Below are 23,067 nucleotides of genomic sequence, written 5' to 3'. Positions count from 1 at the left end.
ACCAGTTTTGATGTGGCCACCTTCTTCCGTAGTTGAGAAGAATATATATTTTTTTGTTAATCAATAATCAAGCATCGATCAGTCAAGGGAAATAAATATGTATATACTTCTTTAACATCTGTATAAGCATTTAATCTGACTTCAATAGTTCGTTAACAAAGGTTAGTTTATACCTAATTTTTCCAAGAGATAAAAATTAACAAGAAGAAGAAAGAAGAGGGAGGAGGAGGAGGAGCTAGGGTTTGGAGGGGTACGTGTAGTGTGAACTGTGTAAACTTGGATTATTTAGTCAAAACGTGACGCATATGAGTTTTGACTCACTGATCCAGCCAGCTGGGTTTATTCATCTTAGTACGAGAATATTCTTTAAAATCTGGTTCCTCCGTAATAAAACTAATTGTTATATTATGTACTCTCATTGAGATTACACTCTAAAACTAATCAGTTTGTTAATGCACAACCGAGATTCAAAGTCAAACACATAGCTAACCGTTATTAAATATTATAGGTGATATGAAATACATATAGTAATCGGATTTTACATATAAACCGAGATATTACGATAACATGAAAAAACTCGAAATTTTATCTTGAAATTAATTGAAATAATAAAAATAATAACCAACTATTTATAAATTTTGTAAGATTTATCAACTTTCTGACGTGAGAGACAATAAACATCTTCTTACACAAAGTTCTCAACCTTCACATGATATCTCCTAATTGACTTGTAGTTTGCTATAGTCTACTTCTAACATTTTCTTCACACGTACCCAATGCAGAGAGCTCATAGAACTTGTCACTCCTTGCAACCGTAGTTGCTTATTGTGAAACTAAAGCCACATGATCGGAGCTTTTCTCTTTTAGACCATACCTTTATGAATAAATTATTTGTGATACTTAATTTTGTTTGCTCGAAAATCAAACTCATAATGTATTAATGTATCACAAATTGAAACATTATTAGTTCGATTATACTATTCATCACATTAATTCAATAATTAAGATCTGCTTTTCATGAATGAGTATAATACTAATATATATATATATGGGAGTGTGCGTATTTTTACTTTCCACACACTCCTCTCAATTTATGATCATTAGATTGAAGAATTGAAGAATTGAAGAAGATAAAAGAATAGAAATTAACAAAAAAAGTGTGTGGAAAATAAAAATGAATGTGTGGATAGTATCATCCTATATATATATATATATATATATATATATATATATATATATATATATATATATCACATTATTGTAATGAGAAGATCAGGCTTCAGCACATGATCATAAGTAGCGGGGATCCCCCAAAAAGATGGTCCCAAGAGTGCTCAATCTCATGATCATGTGCTTCCTTTTTCTTTGGCTCAACAGAACCATACTTTCCTTTAAGCTCCCACAAAGAGTCCCCATATATAGTCTGTGTAATACTTTTTCGATACACTGATTGTCCAATTCAATAATTTGATTCTATCTACTTGAATAGGAGATAGATAACTCGATCGGTGCACACAATTCTTACCCAATTGTATGGTTGCAAGTGCATGTCAAATGTTGGACCAAGCCGCTTTTATGATACATATATGCGCATGAACCCTATTTATGAAAGCTGCAGTTAGATTTGTGTAATTCAGAAGCAAGCATCATTGCTATATATGGTCATATCATTGATTTGCCATTGTTAGGTGCACACTTATGTCATCTAACATGAAAGACATGCCACCAACATATATATATATATATATATATATATATATATATATATATATATATATATCGCAACCATATTTACGGCTTTTCTTTTAAATTTTACAACGAAATAATGCGCATGTAACAAGTTGCACAATTATAATTAAGTAACGAATGAAAATTTACGTGAGTCTAACTTGAAAAACTCTTTAAATCAAGCAGATAGAACGGGTTAAACCGTAAAACTATAAACTACGTTGACAAGGTGTTGTGGTTTATAGCGCAGACAAATAATCATATATCACATAAGCAACAACTTTGTCACAATCTAGGGTTTTATCTACTAACTTCCACACAATGTTCACAGAAGTTCAACGAGGAATTTTTAAGAGTAATGCTAGGGAGATTAAAATTACAAACTAAATGATGTGTCACCAATATAAATGAATACGTCTATCAACGTTTAAGTAATAAATCAATCATCAACTTTCATGTCCTTTAGTTTTCAAAATTTAATCTTTAAATTGAGTCTTCCTACTTCCTAGCATTACTTATTTGTTAATGTGCTGAAAACACGATCTAATACAGCAAGTATTATAATACAAATAATATGATATTTGAAAACTCATGAATCCTACGTACTTAAAAATAAAAAAGAAAGAAAATTCAACCACAAGGAGCCGTGAGCCCAGCATATTCGAAAAACCTTTTCACGACACGCATTAATTCCCTACACGTTCATATGGCTTATGAATGTACACACTACACTCGGCAAATAAAAGTAAAATCAATCAAATCTAATTATTAAAGAAAGAAAAGACTCGGATGGAAAACGTGTAATGAGTCATGACATGTTGAATTATTTCTGTAATATCAGGCAAGACCAAGGGCAATTACGTAACTTTGAAGGGAAGTCTGTGTACTTAAGAGGCCTTGCACACACGCACTTGCACAAACACAAACAAAAACAAAAACTGTTAATTTTTTTCAGCCGCCTCGCCATTGATGGAAGCAGACGAAGTAATGGAGCTATATGATTCTTTCTGGTTTGAGCTCCAAATCATCAAAAAACAACCGATTTCACCAATCCCATCAAGGATTGAAGAAAACGCAGATCATGAAATCGAAGAAAACCCAGAAAAACCATCAAAGCCAGAGTTTTTACGCATTCCAACCGGGCACACCAGATCCATGAGCGACGAGTTGAGCTCCAAAACGACCTTCAACTTGAACTCTCTCTCGCCGGACTCTGTCCTCGACGGACCGAAGCTCTCAACTGTTCTTTCCGGAAAAGAAGCCGGGGAAATCGAAAACCAGAAACAGGTATGTGCAGAAGAAGAAACACCGAAGAAAGTTGAAAGGAGGAGAAGAAAGAAGAAGAGTGAGAGCAAGAGCTTGACGGACCTTCAGTTTGAAGAGCTAAAAGGGTTTATGGATCTTGGTTTTGTTTTCTCAGAGGAAGATAAAGATTCGAACTTGGTTTCAATCATTCCTGGGCTGCAAAGATTGGGAAAGAAGGATGATAGCAGATATGAGAGTTTTGATGAGTCTGCAATTTCAAGGCCGTACCTTTCTGAAGCTTGGAAGGTTAGGGAGAAGAGGAAGAGAGGGAAGCCATTGATGAATTGGAGGTTTCCCGCTTTGGAGAATGAAATTGACATGAAAGACAATCTCAAATGGTGGGCTCATACTGTTGCTTCTGCAGTTAGATGACGAACAGCCTGGTTCTAAGATTTTTGTATCTTTTTTCCTTCTGTTTGGCTTCAATTTTTGTTCAACAGTTTTTATACAGAAGATGTCAATTAACATTGTTCTACAATCTTGTAAATGCAAATAAAAGGTAGAAACTTTTTCTTGATCAGCTTATGAATGCTCGTGCTTAACCTCCTCGGCATTCTAATTTGGAAAACCTTAGCAATGCAACATAAGAATTTCTTTCGATTTGTTCTCGAGCATTCATTGTTATTTACTTTATATATGAACAATGCCGAGAAAAAAAATTTGAACTTAAAATCTCGATAATATTTTGATGAATGCTCTTAACAAACTGAGCTGCAAAACACCTTGCAAAATGTCATAATGTTAAATTGTGTTTAATAGTCCCTACTGCCATTCCTTTTGTGATGAAAAGAACCTTTAATTTGAAGCATAATTTGACGGGGCATTTTCCCTCTTATCTGTCAAATGATACATAATCGAGCCAACTAGAGGAATAAGAATTCAAACATCTTGGCAAGTGGAGAGAAAAGTTAAAAAGCATTGAAATTCCTAACCTACCGAGTCCCCCACGAAGCATATCTACTTCTGCTCATGCATATCTAATATCTTATCTTAAGAATCATTGTTACTATCGTTATCATTTAGTTTAATATGATAATCACGGTCAATCTCAGTCCAAAATAAAAAACTAATCGTATTTATTTATGTGTTAATTCACGTGGGCTTAGTTAGTTGAGTTTGGTTTTGCATTTTAGGGTTTGACAACTTGGCCCTGAGACCCAGTCAGCTAGGTAATTTACATCATTAATGTACGGGTATCAGATTTTTAAATAACAAAAGTCTTGTTAACTCGAGTTGATTTACTTTTCCAAAACAGGAAAAAAAAAAAAAAAAAAGAGTTAATTCACTTAAAATTTAAGGAAAACTAATGAAAATGACCTGAAAACTTTGAGTTTTAACTATTAAAACAAAATAAAGGGTAAAATGAATAGTATCAGGATTGATTTTTTAGTGTAAAAATGTGATTCTTTGTTAAAGTGAACAATACCGAAGCTTTTCATTAAAATTTCCTAAATTTTATGTGCAGCCTACCTAATACGAATTGAATAATTGTAAACGCAAAAATCTTGTTAACTCAATTTGCTCTTAATATCTCTTTAGCCGCCACGCCATTGATGGCAGAAGATAAAGTCATGAAGCTCTATGAGTCTTAGTCTGGTTTGAGTTCAACAACCAAGCTCATCAAACACTACGCATATCAAGGATCGGAGCAGAACTAGATCATGATATTGAAGAAAACGATCAAAACACAAATGATTTTACGTATTTCAAACCCTGCGTACCGTTGGAAAAAAAAAAAAAAAAAAAAAAAAAAAAAAAAAAAAAAAAAACCTGCGTACTGGGTTCGTGATGATGAGCGATAGAGATTTGTTGAATATGAGTTGGGTTTCTGTGAGTTAAAGTGCAGGTTTAATTTATTGAATTAATGAATCCATAAGGAATCTAGTGGCATGGTTCATGTGTTTAGTAGGGAATAACTAGTGGCAATTTACGTTTATCCATTCCTTCCGGGTCTAGAGAGGATATAGGAAATTTCACCATGCTCTTGGCCACAATTACGCAGACTTACCAGCTTGGAGCATTGAATCCGGGACCTCCCACATTTTTCTGTTTACTGGGAATGTCACATCCCGGCCCGAGGCGGATCACTTCCCGAACCTGCTCCACCACCGTAGCACGATATTGTCCACTTTGGGCCTCGACCACGCCCTCACGGTTTTGTTTCTAGGAACTCACACAAAAACTTCCCGATGGGTCACCCATCATGGGATTGCTCTAGCCCCCCTTCTCGCTTAACTTCGAAGTTCCTACGGAACTCGAAGCCAGTGAGCTCCCAAAAGACATCGTGCTAGGTAGAGATGGGAATATACATTTAAGGATCACTCCCCTGTGCGATGTGCTATAGTTTTCTCGTTGTTAATTTGTTTTTACACTTTGTTTGGATAAGGAAATTTAAGATAAGGAATTTTAAAATGACGGAATAACGGAATTTTAAAATGATGGAATTTGTTATTTTAAACTCTCACACTCATGAAAATTCAGAAATGGCACATATTTGCATGGAATTTAAACTTGGGAATTGAATGTCTCAAATTTCAAGTTTTTTTCTCACGTGGAAATTTAGAATTTTTATGTTTATGAATCCAAACACTGGAATTGGTGCGTGTTAATTTATAAATTCTAATTTTTATTAAAGGGTTTTTTTTTATCACAAATGGTCCATGAGATTGATTACACTCATCATTTTAGTCCCTCACTTTCAAAATCAATCAAGGTCATCCTTGACATTCAATACCACACATCAATCTCGTAATTCCATTAAGATTTTGTCAACTATTCTATTAGTTTGTATGTGGAACCCACAAATCTAATGAAATTGTGACACGTAGATTAGACAAACTAAGGGTTTTTATCGCAAATGATTCTTGACATTGATCCAACTCCTCATTTTGGTCATTGAGTTTCAAAAATCGATAAATTTGGGCCCTAACTTTTAATGGCACACGTCAATTTAATCATTCCGTTAAAGTTTCGTCAATATTTGTCCATTAATCCAATCATATGGTGCCACATGGATTAACTACAAGAAACTATTTTTTTAATGATTTAAACTAAAAGTAAAACAAGAAATGAAATACCAAAACTAAAAGAATAAAATAGTCATCGTCATCTTCATCTTCTTCCTCATCAAGGTATGCTAAAAAAGAAAAGAATTGACACCACTAAAGTACTTGGCCTCCTAAGCTCACTCCACATTTTCTCTAGTTGGTTATAATCCTAACAAATTTGAATTGAATTTGGATTCAATTTTATCAAATTTAGATTGAATTTTTTTCCAATTGGGTTTGTGGGATGCGAGAAAAATGTCAGCATAGAATACTCACCCGTTGGTTCATTCTTAAAAAAAAATTGTTTCTTATATTTAATCCGTGTGGAGCCATATGATTGGATTAGTGAGACCACATTAGCATACAAACGAAAAAATATTGATGATAACGAAATGACTAAATTAATATGTGGTAGTGAAAGTCAGAGACCAAATTTATCGGTTTTTTTAACTCAGGGACCAAAATGAGAAGTTGGATCAATGTCAGGGACCATTTGCAATAAAATCCCTTATTTTGTGTAATCCACGTGTAACCATTTCATTGGATTTATGGGTCCCACATGCAAACTAATAGGATAGTTGACAGAATCTTAATAGAATGACCAAATTGATATGGGGGTAGTGAATGTCAGGAACACATTGATTGATTTTGAAAGTGAGGGACCAAAATGATGAGTTTAATCAATCTCAGGGACCATTTGTGATAAAAACACTTATTAAAATTCCAAATTTATTTTCTTCATCCAAACATAGTGTTAAGCTTTTAATTAACCTACGACTATGTTTGTTATACGAAAATAAATTCATGTAAAATAAATTTTTGTAGTTTTTTTCTAAGGGATGGGAAATTAAAATTTTCTTTAGGGGTTTAGGCTTGCTTATCTCGCTTTCATATGTTTGATAAATAATGGAAATTTTCTTTTCTACTTTTTACATGTCAATGCTTGATTAAATTTTAAGACTTGTAATTTCAAAGTGCCTGTATCGATTGTGAGTACATCATTTTCTGAAGTTCAGTTTCATACTGGTTACATATTTTCCAGTGTTCAAATCTTTGATCACAGAGAAATTTGCACAACTAACACATCATATAAATCCCTACATGGCTACCACTAACAACTACCACAAACACGAATGACAAATAATGCAAATTCGACGCAAAGACAATAGACACGACGGATTGGCATTGAATGTCCACACAAAACCATCGTTGAAACAAGTGAGGCTACATCAACCATTGCTAAAACAACAAGGCCAAAAAATTGCCTAAGCAACCACAAAACAATAATTAGCTAATCCGAGAATGGTGTTCGGTTTTTCCAGCCCATGATGAATTCTCCTAAGTCTATGAGGAATCATATTATTAGAAGATAAAAGTGTTTTCCCAATTAAAGTTGTTTTCCCAATTGGAGTGGGTTTCCTAATTGGAGTTGGTTTCTCAATTGGAGAAGGATTAATAACTAGATTCCAATGAGGATTAGTAATCCTTGTTGAAGAAGACTTTTATTATGTATATATAAACGAACTATTGCACTAGTTTTGAATTGGAGCAAAATGATAAGTTTTATACTACTCAAGGAGTTAAAGTGAGAGAAAATTGTGATGACAAAGTGTGTGCAAGGGAAAAGAAAATAGATAGGAGTTTGTATATTCTTGGTCTTGTTTTTTCAAGTTTTTTGTCAGTCTTAATCCTAGAGGCTTGTCAAAATTATTTGTTGTATTCCTTCTTTATATAGTGAAATATTGTTGTTGCTACCCCGTGAATGTAAAAGCATAACCGAACCATGTAAATTCTTGGTGTTACTTGTCTTAGTTATTTGCTTTTTATTTCAAAGTTTGTTCATTTATCCCATTCTTAAACTCGATATTCAAATGAATGAAATCAGCAATCAATTCATCTTCATACCGAGGGCTACACCTCTTCTAGAAAGATTTGTCACCTCCATCAAAAAGACACCAAAGATCTGTATGGCGGCTTAGCCGAGGGTTGGCTGAGAAGCGTACAACCACTATGAAAATCGAGTCGTAGGAGGTGGATCCGACCAACCAAAACCACAAATTTTACCTACAACCACTAATCAAGGTCAAAGTCAAGGGCACACCAGATTTGGAAAGAAGACTCCAAAAAGCTTTGGAGGGTTGTATGCAAAAAAGTGGGAGAGAGGATGAGAGGAGGGGGATGGAATGCTAGGTAGCACCAAGGAGGGCGTCTGAGGCGCGGGCAAAGGAATAGAAAAAGGAGAAGGAAACAAAGGTAATGTGCCGGGCAAAAGGAGGGAGAGGGGCGACGTGGTGGCAAACAAGGGAAGGAGAGACGGGAGGAAGGGCTGTCGTCGGCCCCAAGTTGATTGGTGGCTATAATGCTTTGAGATCTAGGATTTTTGGAGAATAAAGGTTAGAGTTGAATATCAGAGTGTGTGACGAACAATATTACAAAAATAGAATATTATTAAACAAACGAAATGCCGAAATGGCTACCGAATCCCAAGAGACTACATTGTGAATGACTTGTTATACTATAAAGTTACAAAGTACCATATATATAGAAAACTAACCTAACCCTAATAGGCAAGGAAACAAAACCCTAATACTAACGGGTTAAGCTCAAAATACCAAACATTAAAGAAAATCTAAATAATAATATTTTCCAACAAGAGATCAGTGACTGTGATAGAAGAGAGAGAAATCGAAATCAGACTTAGCCGTTTCAAAAATGAAATTGTTACAAAAATGAAATTGTTATTAGTACTCCAAAAATCTTATTCTACACTCCAAACTTTATATATTAGGAAAGAAAAATACACTTATAAGGAGTGTAAAATAAGATTTTTGGAGTGTCAATAATATCTCGTTTAAAAAAAAAAAACAATTATTAATGCAATCATATCGTTTCCCACGTTATTTTCGACCGTTGGTTAATTTTTCAGCCCACCGCACTCGAACAACGTAAACCTGCCGCCCACTGTTTGCTGCTCAAATGACGTAAATACCCTCACAGATTCCTCACAGAATCTCTCAGGTGGGTAAGGTCAGTTTGGTCAATCCAGAACATAGAATGAGAATATTTGAGGTCAGTCCAAGTAGAAAGTGCTAGTGTCGCCCAACTACAAAGCTCTGCGGTCTCTCTGCTCCTTCCTTTGTGATTCTGTGACTCGGGCCGGCGTCGTTCCACATGGACGATTCGCGAGTCGCGGAGAGCTTTGACTCGCTCTGGTTCTTCGGCAACGTCTTCTCGTCCAAACCCATGTCGCCCGTTGCTCAAAATAGGCGAACGGAGTCGCCACCAAGGGCTGAAATTTCAACTCCAGTGTGCCCCAAATGCGACGAACCAGAAATTGTGGAGCCAGATTCCTTGGAATTGGTGGTGGAATATTATGATTCCACAAGTCAAAGGTCAACGGAGAAGGCAAAGAGGAGGAGGAGGAGGAGGAAGAGGGGTCTGCAGAGAGAGAGGAAGATTCTTGGAGAGCTAGATACATTGGTTCTTGATGATCGTGCGGAGGAAGTGGGTAATGGGAATTCTTGGTCATTTAATCGGACGACTGAGGGGAATTGTGGGTTTAACAATCAGAGGTTTGGAGAATATCAGAATGCAAATTATGGGATGCCTTCAATCAGTGATAATATGGCAATGAAAGAGCACCTGAAGTCATGGGCTTGTGCTGTTGCTTCCACTGTCAGATAAATTTTAGCGCGTCCGTTTGATAACCGTTTCGTTTTTAGACTCTCTAATTGCTAATTGCAGACTTCAACATGATTTCATATGTGACTGATTAAGTTGTTTGATTTGGGCATTCCTTTGACAATGTAATGGTTCTGATATGTGATTAAGGTTGTACTAATTTGATTCCAATTTAATTATGAATTAAAATTGTTGCTTCTTCTTCCTTCTTCTTCTGCATCATCTGTCATTCTTTGATTAAACAAATTAGTTTTGTGTCAGCCTGTCAGGGCCCTATCGATAACATGTCAGCAAGCTTTAATTTAGTAGCTATGACATCATTACAATATCGATAACATATTGACAAGGAACATGGTTGGCTGCTCCTTTCCTTGAAAACAGCCTTAGGTTCTTGTTAATCACATTCTAACGTGCGTGGAAAATTTAAGCAATGTATTTGGTCCTATCAATTAATCGTTCTTAAAACAGATGTTCGTTCCATAATCGAACTATTACCCGAAGATTCTATTTAATATGCAATAAAATCTCAATTTCTGTTCAAGTGAGGGGTGCTGTGTAGTAGACAGGTCATGAGCCCACTCCAACAACATCAATACTGTCCTCACTTGGCTACCCGCTTAATCCGTCAGGTGTGGGGTTTTAATACAAAAGACCTCCGTGTTAGTTAGAGTGAGGTAATTCTATTTAAAGGGTTTATTCTCAAACCTGCTGGTCAATGTGAGACAGAGGAATTCTAACACTAACCAGCCTTCATATATATGCAACAAATAGGTCGTCCTTTTCTTGTGAAACGATGCTTTTTCAGCAAGCAAGCAGCCTTGGGTGTCAGCTTCCCCTGGTACACAAGTTAAATGCCAAAGCTGTGGCTTATTTAGAAGCGCTTTTGGGAAACTCCGTCACTAAAAATCCAAAGTAGAGTCACAGGGAAATTTCTATTCAACAAATCTTGTCGATTTTATGCAGATACCTTTTGAGTTCACGTGTGCTTGAAAAAAGAAAGGGATCACATGCATAATGCTGTTGCAATTGAATATATTCCACCGGAGAAGATTTTGTCCCACAAGGAAATGCAATTTCTACTCCAAAAGATTTTTTTTATCTTTTAATTTGTGAGGTGATTTGAACTTGTATTATTTCTTTTTTTTTCTTCGGTTAATTTATTATGTGTGGGCCGCTGACTAGCGTTGCCTTCAGGATGAAACGTACCATAGTCTAAACTCTACAGGTAGGAGGCAATGCATTGTGTTCATGTTCTAGTTGTATTAATTGTGTCTTAAGTTCACGCAAATTTCAAGTCGTGTAACGTGTTGTGTCTAAAATTGTTACCTTGTTAGAGGCAATTTTGGTTAAACGGAGGGCTTTAAGGATGAAACGTCTTCAGTTGCCATGATTGGAAGTATTAGTACACTAATTATGTTAAAATTGGGTTAATGATCAGTTTTTAATTTTTTTGTTTCATCAGTTCGACTAGTTTTCCAACTTTAATTTTTTTCTTGGGTATTGCAATTTGGACTGGGCTGGGCCCAAGTGTCAGAAAAATGGGCTGGGCTTGAAATGGCGGCAAACCTTACCCAACCCAAGAGAGCAGCAGCACCGCCAACACCACCGCGCTCGCCGAACGAAAGACCAAACTAAAACGAAGAGTGACAAAGGTAAAGGAGGAGATGGCGGACCCGAAACCAAGGCGACTGAAGGGTCACAAGGCTACCGCCACGTGCTGCATCGCCTCAGCCGCTACACCCGGCCTCGTCGCCTCCTCAGGCGAGGTATGGTTATGGAGGAAATTTCAAATTTGAAAACTCAACATTCTGTGGCGTTTGCATGTTTTTGGTATTGAAATGGAAAAATCGAAACTTTGTAGGATGGCTGCATTTGCTGGTTCGATATGCGATGCAAAGATGCGATTGATATCATGGAGGTGGGAGAGGAACCCATTTCATCCTTATGTTTCAGGCCAGGTAAAATGTTTAACAAAGTTTTGAGTATTTGAGTTTTTTAGAGTGAAAATTTAGGAAATTTATTTTTGTGGGTTGAATCAGGAAATGAAAATATGATATATGTTGCATCCGGGAAGCAAGTCAAGAGCTTTGATGTCCGTCTGGTAATCATCAACCCTCCCCTCTCACTCTATGTTTTCGTGTTTTCGATGTTTTTACTTGTTGAATGTTTAGAGTTTGTCATTCCATTTTCAAGGGGAGTTCATGCTCGTGGAAGCCCCTGGAGAGCTTTGATTATAACAAAGAAGAGATAAATCAGGTATTGGAGTTGAGGTAGACATTGTTTCGAATTCGATTGCTTACTTTTGAGTTCAGGTGCTCCATTTCTGGAGCTTATTTGTATGTATGTTTGTGATTGCAGATTGCTTGCAGCTCTAAGTCCTCTTTTCTTGCTGCTCCCGATGACGGCGGTGAAATTAAGGTCCCTACTGATCTTTTCCGTTCATATGTAATTGAATGTCTATCTCATAAACGGCTGACTGTAATCATTGTGGCAGATTATTGACATTCGCCAGAAACGAATTTACAAAACATTAAGAGATGGCCATACAAGTGTATCCTTTTTTCTGTTGTAGATAATTCAAGCACTTCCGTTTTTGCTTCTTCTACAAAGAATGTGATTCAGCGTTGGATTTTGAACAAAATATTGTGCTGCATATCTTTTCATTTTCCTTCTTTCTTTCGTTAAATTTCAACTGCTTAGTACCCAGCATGATCTGTTCCTTTGAAGTTTTTGCTATCCTACTCTTGCAATTCTATCACCTTAACTATACACTGTAGATTTGTAGCACCGCGCAATTCCTTCCTTGGAAACCTTGGGAAGGTATGTCTGCAGGATTTCATTTGCTCTCTCTCCTTCTTGGTCTTGCTTTCTTCCATCGTGGAATTTTTTTTTTCAATTTATAAACTGGAGAGAAGAGTCATTCAAGTCCTTTGGTGCACCCAAGCATACTCTAAGTTTGCAACAAAGTGGAAAGAAACAAAAAATAATATATCTTTACCATAAATTAAAGTTAATAGTTACATTCACTCTAAGAGAATAACAAAATATGTGTACCTGAATTGATAATGTTAGTTGGCACTAGTTGGATGAAAGAAATTAAAGGCTTCCATTAAGCGTTTTTAATCCAGAATGGGGCTTTCAACCGGAACTTTTGAGGGCCTCTTATCATGTTTTGGTGCTGTGCTAATATATTTTACAAAAATCTTAGGATTTACTTGAACAAGGCACATGGAGCATACATGGTATATGAGTGTGATTGTGTGGGTTTGTTTGCTGAAGAATCCAGTAAAATCTCATCTCCTTCTATTCACAGATAATTGACTACCAACTTCTATCTTGGGGTATCTTGGACAGTTATCACGGGAGGTCTTGATTCAAAGCTTGTAATGTGGGATTTCTCCAAGGGGCGCCCGAACAAAATTATGAACTTTGGTAAAACTATCTTTTGTAATCTACAACTTTCTCTTCCTTAATTTGTTGCTTTCCGTATCCCTTATGACATTAAATCAAAATTGGAATGGGTTCCAGGCCTATCACGCACTTAAGAAATCGTAGTCACATGAACCCTTCCTAACCATTTCTCTTGCCTGGCACAAAATATGATTTTTTTTTTTTTTTTTTTTTCATTTTTATTTCATACTTGTCCTCCTCTCAACATGTTGATGCACTTTATTTCGTTTCTACTAAAATGATCATTTTGATGATTTTTTTTGGAAGAACATATAAATTTAAAATCATTGCGGGTCAGTGGTTGGATTGATTTTTTATACAATTTGTGCTTGCTGTTTTTCACTGCAGATTTGCCTGATGCAAATAATGGCGAGGCCAAGGAACAGTGTTTTAATCCTGCTTTTGTTCACTCAATAGCTGTTCCAGAAATGGATATGTTAGACAAATCAGACAAGGTTTGCATTGTGGCTAGGGGTGATGGTGCAGTTGATGTAATTAATCTAGAAGCTGAACTTGCTCACCTGAGGTCAAAAGGTTCTAAAAAACCTCAGAAAGGATCTCAATCAAGATCGAAAGGTACTGATCTAGAAAACCCAGATCAAGAAGGAAGGAAAAGGTTGCATTTGGATTACTCATCCGGCGGTCACACTGCTGCTGTCTCTTGCGTGTAAGTAATAGACTTAAATGCAGTTCAAAGAAACCTAATTCACACACTGACTAGTACATGTTATTCAGGGCATTTTCGTTATTTGGAGATAGAGGAAGATTTATAATATCAGGTGGAAATGATAAGTTGGTAAAGGTCTGGGATTGGACCAAGTGTATTGATGAAGGTAGCAGCAGCGATCTTCTACAGTTGAATATCAACCACAGCAAAAAAGTGAGTTACCGTTGCTTTACCGCCTCTTTCCTTTTCATTTTATCTTCTCATCATGAAATTGATTGCCTTGGCAGGTCAACTGGCTCTGTACCACTCCGGCTGATACAGAAAACCTAGTTGTTTGTGATACAACAAAGGTGGTAAAGGTTTATTCTGTTGCCTAGATTAAAGCCGCGCAATCAATGACTGGCAAACTCATTCTCAGATATCTGAAAACTTGTTTACTCTCTGCGTATTGTGCCTTGATCTGCAAATCCTTAATCGCCATAATCAGCTTGCTGCACTTGACCCGGCAACCTTCTGCTGACCTGTAGACGTTTCCTATGTGTAAGTTGGGAAATCAGATGCTAGTCTGTAACTCTATCATGTCACTGCTGGTATCACATGTTATGTTGTTTTCCTTTTGGAGTTTTGGTTGGTATGCAATATCACATACCGTTGTAATCCATGATATGATAATATTGTTGAAGCGATGTTGACTCAATACCTTGTGCGTCACCAAGTGACTTCTGTGGAACGGGTTTATTGTCAATGTCACGTACAGAGCTTAGTAGAGGGTGTTTTAAATGTGACATTGTATTAGTGATTCAGAACGTCACGATAAATGGCCTTCTATACAAGTTCCTCTCTTAACACGCACCTTTCTAAGTACTTGGCTAATTCTTATACGTCTCACAAGTAGAAAGGAGAAGGATGTACTTGAGATTTGAGAACCTTTACCCAATAAACCTGCAGGATGAAGACCAACTGTGTAACGTATTAATTGTGAAATTGTCACCGAATAGGAAGTTGCATGTTTCTATCCGACTTATGGTAATGTAGTTTTCTCGTCTCTTCCAAAGTGGAGATATGTTCCTAACTCTTTCATAATCATCAATGTGTGACAAAATTCAATTTTTTTTAATTTATTTATACAAACAATGGTGTTAGGCTAATTGTTAGTTGTTAGGAGGAGAGATCAATGAAAATCAAATCCACACCAGAGTGCATATGTATAATTGTATTCCGTTATTGCAGTAAAGTGTTATCTGTCAAAATGTTTGTAATAACACAAATTTGGACGCTTGTGATTAATAGAAAGTACACGAAGATTCCTGGTTAATTTCCTAAAGGTAGGGTAAGTAAAAGCCCTAATTAGTCTTTAACATAATTACCAAAGCCGTTTTATAAGGCATGCTTGTAGGGCCTTTATTTTGCCAGGTATAGGTAAAACGTAAAAGACAACTCCAGTCCACCTCGTTTGTTCTGAGGTTTTTGGTGGGTTCAAGGATGTAACTTGCCCAACCGAAACCTTCCTTACACTTCCCGCAAAAATTTCAAATCTCATTCCTTTTGGCAAAAAACAAAGGAAAAACAATGCGTAGCTTAAGCTTCCCACCACCCTCTCTCTCTCTTTCTCTCTCTCTCTCTCTCTCTCTCTCTCTCTCTGTGCAAAAACAATGACACCAACACCCCAACTTCCACACCCTTCCAACTACCACACTCCATCCACCTCTTCCTTCTCAACATTGCAAAAATGTGGTTTCGGCATTTTGTATAAGACCAGCAACAAGTCCCAGATTGGCAAGTGGAGTGAAACAGCCTCTTCCAAGGATCATTTGGAATTTTGGGTTTCTCTGGAAATTGAGGAAAGGCTTCGACTTTGTCGAAAATGATGCAGTCTGTTGCTCCTCCGTGCAATGCCTGCGGCGAGCAGGTGGGGCTTGATGCTAATGGGGAGATTTTCGTGGCGTGCCACGAGTGTAATTTCCCCGTTTGCAAGGCTTGTTTCGATGATGATGTCAAGGCCGGGCGTAAACTCTGCTTAAAGTGTGGCATTCCCTATGACGGTATGTCTTGTTCTTGGATTTCTCTGAACCATGTCTGTGTTTTCAGATGCTTTGGTGTATGTCTACATTTGTTATTTGGTTATATTGGCAGCATTCTGTGATAATTGTACTTATTTGTACATGAAATTGGAAATTATGTACATTTTAAATTTATAGAAATAGTTTGGTTGATCACATTATAACAAAATCTTTAGGATACTGATTAAGTTCCCACGCACGCACTTGATGATGGATTAAGATCGAACTTTCTCTTTCTCGTAAGCTGATTTGGGCAAGTTCATCGTGTGCGTTTGCATATTCAAAGTTCGGTTTCTCCATGTGCTATTTGGATTTTGGATTTTGGAAATGATGCGACGAGAGTAATGAAACCAAGTGTGCATATAGGTGAAATACCGTTCTGAAATTGAGTCCCTTTGAGTTTCGGAGAGAGATTGAAAAAGGGCTCATTTTTTTTTGTCTTGATTGATAATGTGACATTTATCATTTATACGGCTCGTTACATAATCAAATTTGTGATTCTCATGATTCCTAAGCTATGATATTGGCTGTTAAATTCTTCAGATAGCTCGTTGGCGGACTATGAAACAAAGGTCTCTGGCACTCGATCCACAATGGAGGCTCACCTGAATAGTTCTCAGGTACAAATGTGTATCTACAATGCTGTAACTTATAGGTACTCTATGTGAAATGAGATGAGTGAAGTTTCTTACAGTTTGCCACATACTTGTTTCAGCAGGATACCGGAATTCATGCTAGGCATATCAGCAGTGTGTCTACACTGGATAGTGGTGAGTCGTACTTCTTTTCCTTACATGATTTTTGCCCCCTTGTCTCATTTTTACCAATTTGCATTTTTTTTCGTTATCCTTGAAGAATTAAACGATGAATATGGCAATCCAATTTGGAAGAACAGAGTGGAGAGTTGGAAGGATAAGAAGGATAAAAAGAACAAGAAGAAAAAGGATACGCCTAAGGGGGAAAAGGAGGCTCAAATTCCACCTGAGCAGCAGATGACAGAGGAATAGTAAGTACAACTAAAACTTGGGTTTATGTAGAGGACACTCTAAAACAGAAATGATAAAGCAGTTTCAAACGTATAAGGGCCTTGCGGTGCTAGTTTTCTGATTAGGCTCCATGTTTTTGAGTCTTTTCCATAACGCTGTTGTCTATGTCATGCAAAGGTTCAGGTGTTCATGAAAGGAAAAATTGTTTTTGGCTTAGACGAGATGACTTTTACTCGTATGTTGTTATTTCATGTTGGATGGTGTTCTATGTTCATTATAGTTATCCTGCGATTCCAAATATTGGACACGAAAGAGTAGAAAAATGCATATCAGTATCCTAACAGTACTTCATAAACACAGTTAATGAAATGATTAAAAGCATGTTAATATTTTGGGAAGTTTCAGTGTAATTTTCAAAAGAAAAAGGGCGAATATTATGCATGTATGAGTTTAGATGTGTTTGGACTTTGGATCATATCCATTTCATAACATTTGACGCTTTCTTTTTACGCAAACTAGTGTGTTAATTGAATTATGGCCTTCTATGCAGTTCCTCAGAGGCTGCGGAACCACTTTCAACTGTTGTTCCACTCCCACCCAACAGAATCACACCATACAGAACTGTAATAATTATGCGATTGATCATTCTTGCCCTTTTCTTCCATTATCGAGTAACAAATCCTGTTGATAGCGCTTATGGTCTATGGTTCACTTCTATCATATGTGAGATCTGGTTCGCTTTTTCATGGGTGTTGGATCAGTTTCCTAAGTGGTCTCCAGTTAATCGGATTACATTTACTGATAGGTTATCTGCCAGGTATGCATCTTCAATTGATTTTTCTTATGCTTTCAACCGGTTACCAATATTAGTTATCGATGTTTCGAATCTTAATTTCATGCTCACTGGAAGATTATGAAAAGAAAGTATGAGCAAAGTTTGAGTTGTTAAAAACTGTTAACCAGTGAAGGGGAGGAAACAAATGACCCTAATTTCTGAATTGGATTTTAAACATAGTCTTAAGTTTTCGCAATGGATGTACTTATGAAATGGTTGTATAAACTTCTATGCCAGGTTTGAAAGAGAGGGTGAGCCCTCTGAGCTTGCTGCAGTGGATTTCTTCGTGAGTACAGTTGATCCGTTGAAAGAACCGCCCCTGATCACTGCCAATACTGTTCTTTCTATCCTTGCTGTAGACTACCCCGTGGATAAAGTTTCTTGCTATGTGTCTGATGATGGTGCTGCCATGCTTACTTTTGAATCTCTTGCCGAGACATCTGAATTTGCAAGGAAGTGGGTACCATTCTGCAAGAATTTTTCGATTGAACCACGTGCACCTGAGTTTTACTTCTCACAAAAGATTGACTACTTGAAGGATAAAGTGCAACCATCTTTTGTGAAGGAGCGCAGAGCGATGAAAGTAAGTACCTAATGGCCGAAGCTTCTTCTAGTTGCAACTGAATATCACTCATGATAATTTGATATCAAAACTAAATGGAAGCAAATGTGCTAGTTGTTTGTCTAAATATCAGAAAGCTTTCATTAATAATCACTTCATAATTTGTTTACAGAGAGATTATGAAGAATTCAAAGTTCGAATGAATGCTTTAGTTGCAAAGGCTCAAAAAACACCAGAAGAAGGATGGACTATGCAAGACGGAACACCTTGGCCAGGAAATAACCCACGTGACCATCCCGGAATGATTCAGGTAGATAGATACCCTATGATTCATTTTAATCAATAATGATAACCTTGGTGAACACTGTTTCTTCTTTCTTTTGCTTTTGTTTTCGATCAACTATCGACACATGATAGTTTACCCTTCTCAGGTTTTCCTGGGACACAGTGGCGCCTATGACATTGAGGGAAATGAACTTCCTCGATTGGTTTATGTCTCGAGAGAGAAGAGACCCGGCTATCCACATCACAAGAAAGCTGGTGCTGAAAATGCTCTGGTATAAATACATGGTTTTAGAGTGATAAATTGCTACCTCATGATTTGGTATATATACATACATAACTTGATTGATTGGATTGGTTCAGGTAAGGGTGTCTGCAGTTCTCACAAATGCCCCATACATCCTCAATCTTGACTGCGATCACTACGTTAACAATAGCCAGGCAATTCGTGAGGCAATGTGTTTCTTGATGGACCCGCAAGTTGGTCGAGAAGTATGCTATGTGCAGTTTCCTCAGAGGTTTGATGGCATTGATCGCAGTGATCGATATGCCAACCGCAACACAGTTTTCTTTGATGTGAGTTTGAAGCTATCATACAGATCTCAACATTTTGACAGTAGCCTTACATTTCCTGCACAATTGAAACGAATTAGTAAAGTTTTGAATATCTCTCAATCTCAATTTGCAGGTTAACATGAAAGGACTGGATGGAATTCAAGGTCCAGTATATGTGGGGACAGGATGTTGTTTCAATAGGCAAGCACTTTATGGCTACGGTCCTCCTTCTATGCCCAACTTACCCAAGGCTGCTTCCTCATCCTCCTGCTCATGGTGTGGTTGCTGCTCTTGTTGCTGCCCCTCTAAGAAGCCGTCAAAAGATCTGTCAGAGGCTTACCGAGATGCAAAACGCGAGGAGCTTGATGCTGCCATATTCAACCTCCGGGAGATTGAGAGTATGTATCTAATCACTCGTTGAAACTGGATTTAGACAAATTGTTGTTGAGCTTTCAGTATATAAATTATTTGCGCTTTCTTATGCAGACTATGATGAGTTTGAGAGGTCAATGTTGATCTCGCAGACGAGCTTTGAGAAAACTTTTGGATTATCATCTGTATTCATAGAGTCTACACTAATGGAGAACGGAGGAGTGGCCGAATCTTCCAACCCATCAACTTTGATCAGGGAGGCAATTCATGTCATTAGTTGCGGTTATGAAGAGAAGACCGCGTGGGGAAAAGAAGTAGGATTCTACTCTAATTTTTGTAGAAGTATTTGATTGGAATCTTGAAGTTTTAGAAGCTTGTAAACGAATTATGGCTTCCATTAATAATCACCGTGTTCTTCTATCCAAATGGTTTATATTCATTTTTTCCACAGATTGGTTGGATATATGGATCAATCACGGAGGATATCTTAACCGGTTTCAAGATGCATTGCCGTGGATGGAGGTCAATTTACTGCATGCCCTTGAGGCCTGCATTCAAGGGGTCAGCTCCCATTAACCTTTCTGATCGACTGCACCAAGTTCTTCGGTGGGCACTTGGTTCAGTGGAAATTTTCCTCAGTAGACATTGTCCTCTCTGGTACGGGTTTGCAGGAGGCCGCCTCAAACTGCTTCAGAGAATGGCATATATCAACACTATTGTTTACCCCTTCACATCCCTCCCTCTCGTTGCTTACTGTACACTCCCTGCAATATGCCTTCTCACAGGAAAATTCATCATCCCAACGGTAAGTTTTTTCTACCTTCTCTGTCTTATGAGACAGACATAATAAAACGCCTCTCGCACGTGCAGAAAGGCTAGCACATCGATAATGTTAAACTTTAGAATCGTTGAATGTGTTTCTTGATATTCAAGAAACTTGGCCACTGCATTAATCGAGTTAAGTATAATTCTTTTGATCTTTGATTCAGCTTACAAACCTGGCAAGTGCCCTGTTTCTTGGCCTCTTCATCTCCATCATTGCTACAAGTGTGCTTGAGTTGCGGTGGAGTGGAGTCCGCATTGAGGACTTATGGCGTAACGAGCAGTTCTGGGTGATCGGGGGTGTTTCAGCCCATCTCTTCGCCGTCTTCCAAGGTTTCTTAAAGATGTTGGCCGGAATTGACACCAACTTCACCGTCACAACCAAATCAGCCGAGGACACAGAATTCGGAGAGCTCTATCTGATCAAATGGACCACACTTTTGATTCCCCCCACTACACTCCTCATTATAAACATGGTTGGTGTTGTAGCTGGATTTTCGGACGCCCTTAACAAGGGATACGAAGCTTGGGGGCCACTTTTCGGGAAGGTTTTCTTCGCCTTCTGGGTGATTCTCCATCTCTATCCCTTCCTCAAAGGTCTCATGGGACGCCAAAACCGGACTCCAACCATCGTTGTTTTGTGGTCAGTGCTCTTGGCCTCTGTCTTCTCTCTTGTTTGGGTGAAGATAAATCCCTTTGTGAGCAAAGTGGACAGCTCAACGCTTGCTGAAAGCTGCATTTCCATAGACTGCTGAGACATTACACGAAAGTTTTCCACGATTTTGAATTCGTTATAGTTTGAATGCGAGGAAAAACTCGATTTCTGGGAATCAGAAGTGAGTTCTTTGTAGTTTAGAAAGATTTGTAATGAAATTTTTTTTTTCCTTGTTCTTTCGGATTTTGACGATCAGTGTGCAAAGATTTAAGCATTGCTGTCCAACAATATCAGTGTAAGAAGATGTTGTAATTGTCCCTTCCAATTGCATTTGGATCATGTCTCACCATCACTTAGTGATGTATTTTTGTCTATTTTTTGTTCTAAATTCGTTAACGTTGGGAAGAAAAACTTGTGTACGGGACCCTTAACACATGATTTGTAAGACAATTTTAGTAAAATATGGGATATTCTATATTTTTGTCAGATTCAATATGAAAGCTGTCATAGTTAAGCATTTTTATCGAAGCTTTCCTCTAACAATGTGAATAGATCATGGATAAAGTTGCCCCACGGAGTTACACTCACAATGGAATGGACTCGGTGGTACCAACCGTATAGGGCAGCAGCCTCAAAGGTCTAGGAGTTTGAGACTAGTGTGAAGTTGTGCCGAACAAAACATAAAATAACATTGTTTTATGTGAAAGGTCGAATGAATGATGTAATCTGTGATTGTACCGAAACATTTTCCCTAAACAAGACTTTTCTCGTACGCTAGCTAACACATATTTTCTTATTAGTAACCTTGTCTTGATGGAAAAGCAGAAATATGAGCATCAGAATACGGCCCCCACTCCCGATCGAATGGTCACTCTCCCTCGCATGGTCTCAGAACCAGAAATCTTACCGTTATTTCACAACCAAATTCCTCAACCCTTTCTACCTCTATGTTGCACTCTCTCTTTTAAAAAGAGTATACCGTGAGGCAAAAAAGCTGGACACGACAAAAGTTCAGTTGAGATTCTTTCTGAATTTCTGTGTTTTGAGCAGACAGACTCAGAAATTCAAGTTGTTCAAAAAAGAGATCATAACCGTTTAAAACTTCATTTTTCTGTAAAGTACGCCAGTGTAATAGGTTGTTTTAGACACAAAATTTCAAAGAATATCTCAACTCTAACTAAAAAATATTGGATTTTCAGATTTTATATTATAAATCCCCTTGGGCTTTTGGCCTTTGCCTTAAACGGAAGGCTAAATATTTAAAAGAAATTTGTCGGATTAATAAGCCATTTACTTATTATTTAATTAATTACTCCATTAATTAACCTGTTGAAAGCTGGAAAGCTGAAATCTGCCTTAGAGTCCTTCTGATGAGAATGATTTTTAGATTTTCTTTGTCAAGATCTTTAGAATTTTCATATTTTAACCGTTCATCGTATATAATGTGATCAATTTTCATTGAGTACTATTTATGTTTAATTTTAAATAATTCTAACCGCACAATATACGATGGATAACTAGAATATGAGGAACTTTAGAATTCCCACAATTTAAATCCGGATGTGATCCAAATATGAGTCCTTGACCCATGTTCTTGTATTTAATGGAAAAGGATCTTCTCCTAATCCCTTTCCACATAATCCACCTAGTTCAGGATATGAACTGTTAAAATTTGATTTAACGGTTACAAACAGAGACCCTTTAAAAGTGATAATAACTGTAACCCTTTGGATCAAATTTCAACGGTCCGGAAAAGGGATTTGGAGATGATCCTTTCCGTATTTAACAGCAGCACATATGTTCAAAGAATGTACACGTGTGGCCACATAAGAATGCCCCTGGTTTTATCCGTTATTTACACACTCAACCAGGCCAGTCTTTTCATACAGGCAACCACTCTTTTATTTTCCATAATTAATGCTGCAAAAAGACAAAGGTGAAAAAGTTGGTAGATTATTATTTTGTTTGCCTAAATGGTGTTAATTGCTGCTGGTTTAATTTCTCCAACTTGATTAATTCAACACCTTTTTGACAAATTAAAGGAACGAATAAGGATGGTA

The 23,067-nt window shown here is 37.3% G+C and overlaps 4 protein-coding genes across 5 annotated transcripts; all 4 read left to right on the top strand.

The window, feature by feature from the left end:
• The first annotated feature begins 2,636 nt into the window (after nt 1–2,636).
• Nucleotides 2,637–3,553, top strand: LOC137723268 (uncharacterized). The gene has a single exon (XM_068462426.2). The coding sequence runs from the start codon at nt 2,698–2,700 to the stop codon at nt 3,403–3,405; it is 708 nt and encodes a 235-aa protein (XP_068318527.2). The 5' UTR covers nt 2,637–2,697; the 3' UTR covers nt 3,406–3,553.
• A 5,605-nt stretch (nt 3,554–9,158) lies between these two features.
• LOC148696578 (uncharacterized) lies at nt 9,159–9,966 on the top strand. The gene has a single exon (XM_088693230.1). It carries the CDS (start codon nt 9,252–9,254, stop codon nt 9,762–9,764), a length of 513 nt encoding a protein of 170 aa, XP_088549356.1. The 5' UTR covers nt 9,159–9,251; the 3' UTR covers nt 9,765–9,966.
• A 1,323-nt stretch (nt 9,967–11,289) lies between these two features.
• LOC137726312 (Transducin/WD40 repeat-like superfamily protein) lies at nt 11,290–14,575 on the top strand. The gene is made up of 11 exons (XM_068465224.2): nt 11,290–11,527; nt 11,623–11,719; nt 11,801–11,862; nt 11,955–12,017; nt 12,120–12,179; nt 12,256–12,312; nt 12,539–12,581; nt 13,116–13,193; nt 13,560–13,878; nt 13,947–14,091; nt 14,166–14,575. The coding sequence occupies exons 1-11, from the start codon at nt 11,426–11,428 to the stop codon at nt 14,253–14,255; spliced, it is 1,116 nt and encodes a 371-aa protein (XP_068321325.2). The 5' UTR covers nt 11,290–11,425; the 3' UTR covers nt 14,256–14,575.
• A 978-nt stretch (nt 14,576–15,553) lies between these two features.
• On the top strand, nt 15,554–21,381 carry IRX1 (cellulose synthase family protein). Of its 2 annotated transcripts, none has more exons than XM_088693820.1 (13): nt 15,554–15,920; nt 16,482–16,558; nt 16,654–16,708; nt 16,794–16,944; nt 17,475–17,741; nt 17,997–18,342; nt 18,494–18,631; nt 18,753–18,878; nt 18,967–19,179; nt 19,292–19,556; nt 19,645–19,844; nt 19,982–20,335; nt 20,520–21,381. In XM_088693820.1, exons 1-13 carry the CDS (start codon nt 15,743–15,745, stop codon nt 21,105–21,107), a joined length of 2,958 nt encoding a protein of 985 aa, XP_088549946.1. In that variant the 5' UTR covers nt 15,554–15,742; the 3' UTR covers nt 21,108–21,381. The 2 variants fall into 2 exon arrangements, with proteins under 2 accessions (XP_088549946.1, XP_088549947.1); XM_088693821.1 differs by having other exon boundaries at nt 15,639–15,920; nt 16,657–16,708.
• Nucleotides 21,382–23,067: the final 1,686 nt, after the last annotated feature.

This window comes from Pyrus communis, chromosome 5, assembly GCF_041283825.1.
Source record: "Pyrus communis isolate YQ-2024b chromosome 5, ASM4128382v1, whole genome shotgun sequence".
Lineage (NCBI taxonomy): Eukaryota > Viridiplantae > Streptophyta > Magnoliopsida > Rosales > Rosaceae > Pyrus > Pyrus communis.
This window is presented reverse-complemented; position numbering and strand designations above follow the sequence as displayed.